At 39.3% G+C, this 8161-nt stretch overlaps 1 protein-coding gene across 5 annotated transcripts; it reads right to left on the bottom strand.

Moving 5' to 3' along the window:
• Positions 1–2372: 2372 nt before the first annotated feature.
• vipb (vasoactive intestinal peptide b) lies at positions 2373–7916 on the bottom strand. 5 transcript variants are annotated; one of them, XM_072660514.1, is made up of 7 exons: positions 7724–7916; positions 6382–6504; positions 6093–6200; positions 5893–5997; positions 4719–4853; positions 2917–3043; positions 2373–2639 (listed from the first exon to the last, which is right to left on the bottom strand). In XM_072660514.1, exons 2-6 carry the CDS (start codon positions 6483–6485, stop codon positions 2932–2934), a joined length of 564 nt encoding a protein of 187 aa, XP_072516615.1. In that variant the 5' UTR covers positions 6486–6504; positions 7724–7916; the 3' UTR covers positions 2373–2639; positions 2917–2931. The 5 variants fall into 5 exon arrangements, with proteins under 5 accessions (XP_072516615.1, XP_072516617.1, XP_072516618.1 ...); XM_072660516.1 differs by having other exon boundaries at positions 4719–4850; XM_072660517.1 differs by having other exon boundaries at positions 6093–6197.
• Positions 7917–8161: the final 245 nt, after the last annotated feature.

The raw sequence follows: 8161 nt of genomic DNA, 5'->3' as shown, positions 1-8161 counted from the left end.
TTCTGTAAATATTTTGTAGAAATATAGTTTATAGAACCTCCACAAAATGCCAAGGTTTGAATCTATACTAATTAAATGTTTTAGATCCAAGAACCACTCTAAAGGAGCTCTAAAGAACCTTTCAATGACAGGTTCTGTATATTTTCTGTTTAGGTTAAATACAGTCCAAAGGTTCTAATATACACTTATTAAAGGTTTTCTAAGATAAATTGTCCAAAAAGAACCACTGTTGGGTCGAAAAGAGTCTTCTACTGAGTCTTAAAGAGTCTGTATATGTGGTGGATGATTTTGAGGAACCTTTTTAAAGTTTAAAGAACCACTACATTAAGTAGAGGTTCTAATCTATGTGAATAAAATATTTTTCCTAAGACCGAAGATCCAAGAAGAACCACCTTTGGTACCCTTAAAGAACACTAGGTCCATATGCTAGTGTATCAAACCTGTGAAGGTTCTACCTCAATAAAAGGTTCTCCTAAAACGGTACTTCCAAGCCAAGCAATAGAGGAAACCGTTTTTAAAGCTTGACAGTAAAAAAAGTGATGTTCTCGTGCTATCTCAGTTTGTGTAACTGAGCCAGTCATTGCTTTGTTGTGATACTGGCTGATAATAACTGCACTTGCTCCTAACTCTCCATGGCTGTTGCTCATTTAGTGCTACATTTCACTGACCACTTTGTCCCGTGGGATGGTTAGTCAGGTTCTTCTCTCCTCCCAGGCCCTCAGTAAAGTCAGACGGCCAAACACAGAAACACCCACAGGATGGAGTGACACACACTTGCCATTGCTTTAAGCTTAAGGGGACCACCCACTCGAGTCTGCACCTGTCTGTGATCCAGCTTCAGCTCGGCACTTCCTATGTAACATCTGGAAACTCAGTCTGTACACACTCAGGAACGTGGGATAAATCCCACCAGATGCGATACAAGCTCACACTCTCACCGATAAAGGAGCCAATGCGGGCTCAAAAACTTTCATTATCTAGAACCACTTTTGTAAATGGGACATGAGAGTGTGGAGAACCTTTTCAAAGTTTAAAGAATCTCCAAATATTGTAAAGGTTCTAATGCATAACAATTAAATGTTATTCCTCGAACCAAATATCCAAAAAAGACACCTTTGGTTCTTTAAGGAACTTAAAAAAACTTCCAGTGGCTGGTTCCTTAAATAACCATCTCTAGAAATGTGATAGGATAGGAGATTGTAAAGAATTTAAAGAATGTCCATGTATTCTAAATGTTATAATCTGTACTTAAAAACTGTTTTTTTAGTACTATGTATGCAAGAAGGATGGCTTTTGGTTCCCTGAAGAACCCCCAATTGCCAGTTCTTAAAAAGAAAACACTACTGAAAATGTAACAACAGTTACAGGAGGCAAACACTCCAGTCTGTACCAATTAAAGGGGTTTCCTAAGATCATATATCCAAGAAGAGCTACTCTTAGATCCCTAAAGAGCATTATAATGACTGGTTCTAAAGAATGAGCTCTGTTAATGTGATATGTGATTTTAAAAGAACCTTTTTAAAAGTTTAAAGCACCACATATTGTAAATATCTACTTACTAAGACCATTTATACAAAAAGAACCACTTTTGAACCTCTAACGACTCATTTAGTGACTGGTTCTGGGATGAGTAAGAGTTAGAAAACCTTTTTTTAAGGTTTAAAGAATCTTAACATAATCAAAAGGTTCTAATCTATACCAAAGAAATCATTTTCCTACCATATATGCTAAAAGAACCACTTTTGGTCGCCTGAAAACCCTGGAAAAAACATCTGATCAAAGCATCTGATCACTTCACATGACTAGCATTTGGATTGCAACCTGATTCGATTTTAGCCACATGCGTAGACTATACTGTCTCCAGTGTAGTCAAATGCGTCTCTAGTTAGTCAGACTTTAATCTGATTGCTGTGTGGGCTGAAATATGCCAATTTGCTCATTCAAAACTGGTATTTGGATTGTACTGGGAGGGATTGCGTCTCACACAGACGGATGTGTTTACACTGCTATAATATGTGACTCAGATGCGTCTCAGGTCAGATCATCTCCTGAAGTATTTGAGTGATCGGATTTGGATCTGGTTCTGGGTGCGTTAGTGTACCCTTGGATTTTTTAGTTGCTTGGTCTTATCCAGATATAATCCTGATACTGAAGCCGGATGAAGTGATCAGGTGTAAACACTGTCTAAAAGTTCTCCCCAATAAAGGTTTCTCCTAGAACTGTATACGTCCAGAGCTAGCATCATTCTCCAGGTCTGCTGATCTGAGGTACTCTTGGAAAACTCGATTAATGAACAAACTGAACAAACTGAACTAAATTCACTGTTTAACAAATTTTGACTGTTTTATTTGTTTAATGTTGATATGTGTTGATTTCAGCAATGAGCAGCAAACCTCAGATATAGCTCCAAATATAGCTCTCCTATAAATAATGGCACGGTCAACTTTGTCACACAACCAAAAGACAGTGAAACAGCCTTTCCTCTGGGTTTCTATATTTCAGTACTGTATGGTCATATACATTTGAATTATGGCAGTCGGTTCGCGATGATCCTAGAATAAATAAATAATAAATAGTCTGAGATGAAGACGGTCTTGAAAGCTTGAAAAGCCTGGCATGGCCTTCGTCACCTAGAGGTGCTGTGAAGAAAGCAGCAGAGGAGATGAACATCTCAGTTTATTAAAGCAGGGACACACAGACAGCCAACAGTTCTTACAGTTACAGTGAATCCCCAACCCACTCATGCTCGGGAAGAGAAGTGGTGTGGTGTGTATAAATGATGTGGTATGAATGAGAGGACAGGCAAAAGTGTGTCATATTAAATTTCACCCCGCACTTTCAGACAGTTTCCTCAGAACAGCATGCTCTCAGAAACAGAAGGTACAAATAGGGCAAAAGGAAAGTGAAGTGACTAACTCTGAAGGAGAGACGTCATACTAGCGGGAGCTGCTGGAGGAGCTGGTCAACAGGGTCCTCGTAGCTCTGCTGTAAGGAGCTTTCAGTGCTTTTGGACTGGTTGGGCATGGTTAGAGCATCTTCTGGGCTGTAGTAGCACAGAAGGAGCGTGTTAGGAAGCAGAAAGCCTTTAAAAGTGATGCCTCAGCCTAATACCACATATCCAGAACTTTCCTCCAAACCCCAAATGTAGGCAACCAGCAAGACATGCTCATTGCTTTTATAGCTGAAGGTTTAGCAAAGTGCAAACCTTGGCTTAGAAGATAAACGTCATAAACATTTAGGTACCCATAGGGGTTCTTTGTGAAATGCAGGAAAGGGCCTTTTGCTGCCTAAAGAACCTCTAAGGAATGTAAAGCTGTAAAGGGTTTGTCCTACAGGACTGCTATACAGTGTAAAGGTTCAATACCTGTTCATGGGTTCTTCCTAGAACCTTTGCATCATGTGGAGGTTCCAGAAGGAACTTAAAATTGCAATAGAAGTTTTACATAAGGTCTATATAATTTTAAGAGTTATATCTAGAACCTTTACAGTATGTGGCAGATCCAAGAGGAAAACTTAAATGGCTGCAGAACTCTCATAAACACATGAGGTACCTTTACATAAGGTAAATGTTGGTTATATGCCAGTTCAAGAGTTCTTCCTAGACCCATTACAGTAGTGTGGAGGTTCCAGGAAAAGGCTTAAACTGCAACAGAACTATCATGTATGGTAAAGGTTCTGTACCAGTTTGTTGCTTTTTATCTAGAACGTGGAACTACCAGTGTGTTACAGTTCCAGGAATAATCCTTAAATTGCTGTGGAACCTTCTTAAAGAGTTCTGCAAACATTCCAAATGTTCTACACGCCAACATATCTCTGGTTCTTCGTACAACCAGTGCTTCTTCTATGGCATTGCTTAAAGAACCTTTGTGGCAACAAACATAAAGGCACCCTAAAGGGTTCTTAGCATGATGCTGCAGAGAACAATGGTTCTCTTAAAACCTTGCAATGGGTCAATGGGTGGTGTGGTAATGTGAAGCCACATCATGTGGAGGTTCTAGGAAGAAGGTTCATCTTTAAGCTTCTTTACATCGACAAATAGCCATGTATACTGTTACTGTTGAAACTGCGGAGGAACCTTAGAAGAACCCATTCTTCTAAGAACTCATTCTTGGATATTTACTTATAGCAGCCTAATCTATAGATCCTCTATGCATATTTTTTCAAATAGGTTCTTTGAGGAACCAGATTTCATGCTGAGAAATTCCAAAAGTTCTTACAAACACCTCTAAGAGCACTGAGGAATGTTCTTGAAGGAGCCCATTGGTTCTTGCACTCGTAAAAGTATAAGATCCTTGAGGAACATTTGAAGGTTCTTCATTTTGAAACTGTGGAGGAACCTGATACGGTGCTTTGGGAACCTTAACAAACTTTGAAGAAGATGTTTTTAGAAGAAAAATGTTCCTTGAAGGTTCCTCAAAGCACAAACTGACCAACCAAGGGGCTCCTTCAAGAACATTCCTGGGTGCTCTTAGAGGTGCCTGTGAGAACCTTTGGGATTCTTTTAACAGTGTGGAGTAACCTAGAGGTTCTTCAAGGAACTACTCATTTCTTCCTTTAGTTCCAGAACAAAACTACAGACTAGACAGGTCTTGGTGAGCTGACTACATTTGGGGTGAATTAGGAACTAATGGTGCAGAAGCTCAGAACTTGCATGCGAGTGTTAGGAATCATTCTCAGAGGCTCGTGCAGAGCAAGATGAGCTCAGAGAAACCTCCTACCTCCTCTTCCCTGCTAAAACTGAGTTGAGGTATTTCTTTGCTGCCATCTGTTTGCGGTAGCGGCTGTAGTTGTCCGTGAAAACCGCATCCGAGTGGCGCTTCAGCCGCATTTGTTCTGCACTCAGTTCGTCACTGCTGAGCAAAAACAAACAGATTATAGCCAGCATTATTAATCCAGCTACTGATTCCACACCCAGTTTAAAATAGGAGCTGTTTTATTAAGATTAATGATATGAACAGTTCTGTAATAGCCAATGCATAGTTGCCAGTCAAATAGTCAATAGAAATTTTACAATTTCCATAAATAATGATTATTCTTTGTAGATTAATAAAATTATTGAAATATTGGCTATTGTGTATTAGTCTATAGACTGGCAGTTGTTGGCAGTGGAATAGCCAATAGATATAATACATTCCAGTACATATAGACTTCATATTTTGTACATATTATTAATATTTCTTGGAATGTTGACTATTGTGTAGTAGTCAACAGATAGCTGTCAGTGAAATATTTTAAATTCCCAAAAAGATTTTATTAAAATATTGACCATTCTATATTAGTCAATCATCAGTATATCAGTAAATAATGGCAAACAGATATAGATATATACTATAATATATAATCCATAGTTATTTCTATTGACTATTGACAATTGTTTATAGTCAATATTGTAAATATTGGATACTTATTCCATGCATTTAATGAGTTAATTGATGTAAGTTCAATTGATGTGAGTTCAAATATGTTTACATTACAATGTTATTGACTATATAATAGCTAATAATCAATAATAATATATAGAATGGTCAATATCAATGAAATATTCAAAATATTCAGCTTATATCTATTAAAACTCTTACATTTCAATGATATTGGTCATTCTTTAAATATATATCAATTAAAAGCTATAAAATGGCCCATATAATTAAAATGTAATATTTAATAAATTGTTAACATTTCATTAACATTTCAATTGAGTTTTCTATAATAATCGATGCCTAGCAATGTGATAAAGTGTTTTATATAGATTATTTACATTTATATAAATATGGACTATTATATAAAAATCAACAGGTCAGTATAATAGCCATTCCGATAGCCAGTACATGCAAAAAGATGAAAAGGGCAAACATGGAGATAAATATTATAAATATTAATAATAAAAACATCTACCTCACGCGCTTGGCTAGTAAAGACTCGAGGTATTCTTTGGCTGAAAGCTGCCCGAGCAGTTTACTGTATCCGCTCGTGAAAAGTCCGTCCGCGTGTCGTGATGGTCTGTAAGACACAGTGTCAGAGGTGAAGCTCTGCGCGCAACAGCGTCTCAACTCAACAGCAGTCGTAATGGGTTTGGAAGAGCCCGGATGGAGTACCTTTCAACCGTGTTGGCGATTTCGTACAGAAGTTTGTACACCTCCACATCCTGGGACGGGTCGCTCGGCCAGACTCCTTCCCCATCGCCATTCAGCGTCCCAGACCTACTGTTGAAGAGGACAAACACAGCAGGTCAGGCTTTAGCTTGCAGAAGAAGCCACGAGCCAGGAGAAGAACGTACAGCCTACACCTGGACCAGTACCTGGACCGGTGCGAGCTAGTTTCGCAGTGCGTAATTGTGTTCGTGCGCCAGAGAGGCAGCAGCTGGAGATCTGCTGGAGAGCTCACCTCATAGCAGAGTATGTAGCGATGGCTGGAAGAGCTGTAGACCTGCAGCAAAGCAAGCAGCAGAGAGCCACGAGGACGAGCTGGCCACTGCTCAACGATGCCATGGCTTCCTTCACGTCTAGGCTACGTAACAGAGAGAAGAAAACGTAGGGGTCTTCAGAAACGTAGCTAACATAGAGGAGATGTTCTAGACTGGTGTCTGTAAAAATGGTTCTGTTTCATACTGAAAAAGGGTTCTTTGACTCGTAGCAATAGTGGAACACCGTTCTCTGCAGTTCATTTTAGTTTAAAATCAGTGATGGTCCATTGAAGAACCATAAAACCAAGTAAGAACCAAGTAAGAACCAAGTACAAGTTTAAAGAACCTCCACACAATGAAAAAGTTTTAAAAAGGGTTCTATGCAGTACCCAATGAAAATAAAATCTTGACTTGTAACAAGAGTGGAACCCTTGTTTAAGCAGTAGCAGAATGTGGAAATTCAGACATAATAGTACTGTATAAACATTGTTCTTACTAAAGAACCCTTAAAGAACCGGTTTATGGGTGTAGCACAGCTTTTTTCCACAGTGGTGCTAACGAAGAACCAGAACTTTTGGTTCCATGAAAAAAACCGTTACCACATTTGTGGTGGTCCTTTGAGGAACCATTATTCTAAAAGTTAAAAGAACCTTCATAGAATGCAAATGTTCTAAAGCTCTAAATATCTAGTACCAAAAGGAAAAGAAATAGTGGAACCCTTTTTGCTGCTATGGCAGAGCACCATTTAAGCACTTGTCTCATTACTATATAAACATTGCTTTACTATAGAACCATTTAAGGGTGTAGCACAGTTCTTTGCAGTCCAGTTTTGCTTGAATAAAAAAACAAAAAACATTAAAGAACCATTACTGCAAAAGTTTAAAGAACCTCCACATAATGACATTTGCAAGGGTTCTATGTAATACCAAACGTAACAAGGGTAGAACCACTTTGAGAACCATATACAGCAGTTTTCCCACAATGCAAAAAGCACATTAAAGCATTGCATGGTTCTTTTACAGTTCTCATGATTCCATAGAGAACCTATAAAGCCTTTTTAAAAAGAGGGTTCTTGAATAATGCTAATGGTTACACATAGAACCATGCAAATGAATGATTCAATGGTTCTTTGGATGGTTAAACAGTTGTTCATCCTAATCGAGTACCTGGATCATTGAAGAACTAACATTTTAGTTCTAGATAGCACCAAAGGGAGTCCAAGAACCTTGCCCCTCCTGCATGTCCTCCTCCAGAAGACCTCTTTTCATGCAGACATCATCATGAGAACACTGAGGCTATCTAGAGTAATCTTGCGCTACTCACGCTGTTGGTGGTACCTGGAGCCGCGGGCGCTGTCCAAGGTGCTGAAGCACTCCTGTCCCAGTGAAAGTGGTGTCCTGGTGTTACGCAATGCCCTTCTTCTCCTCGTCTCTCCTCGGACTCTTTATTTTATACCGCGGAGCGCTCGCTTTAGCTCGAGTCCACGGCGTCCTCGTGCGTCATGACAGGTCTCAGAAGAATTGAGGCGCTTTAATGTGAGGTGGTCTGGTCATCCGAATCACGTGGTTAAAATTGTATTTCAGCTGAAGGATGCATGCCGAAGGTGAGTCACTTGTACGTGTAACCACAGAGCAGCCAGTTTAGTCACAGTTTCATAGAAGCAAACTGAGACTTCAGTTCCAGTTCCTATTTGAGTTCCATGGTAAAACGGGGCACCTCTTAAAAAAAGGGGGTTCTCCAAGAGCCAGTAAAGTCAGCGGT

Source organism: Salminus brasiliensis, chromosome 17, assembly GCF_030463535.1.
Source record: "Salminus brasiliensis chromosome 17, fSalBra1.hap2, whole genome shotgun sequence".
Classification (NCBI taxonomy): domain Eukaryota; kingdom Metazoa; phylum Chordata; class Actinopteri; order Characiformes; family Bryconidae; genus Salminus; species Salminus brasiliensis.
This window is presented reverse-complemented; position numbering and strand designations above follow the sequence as displayed.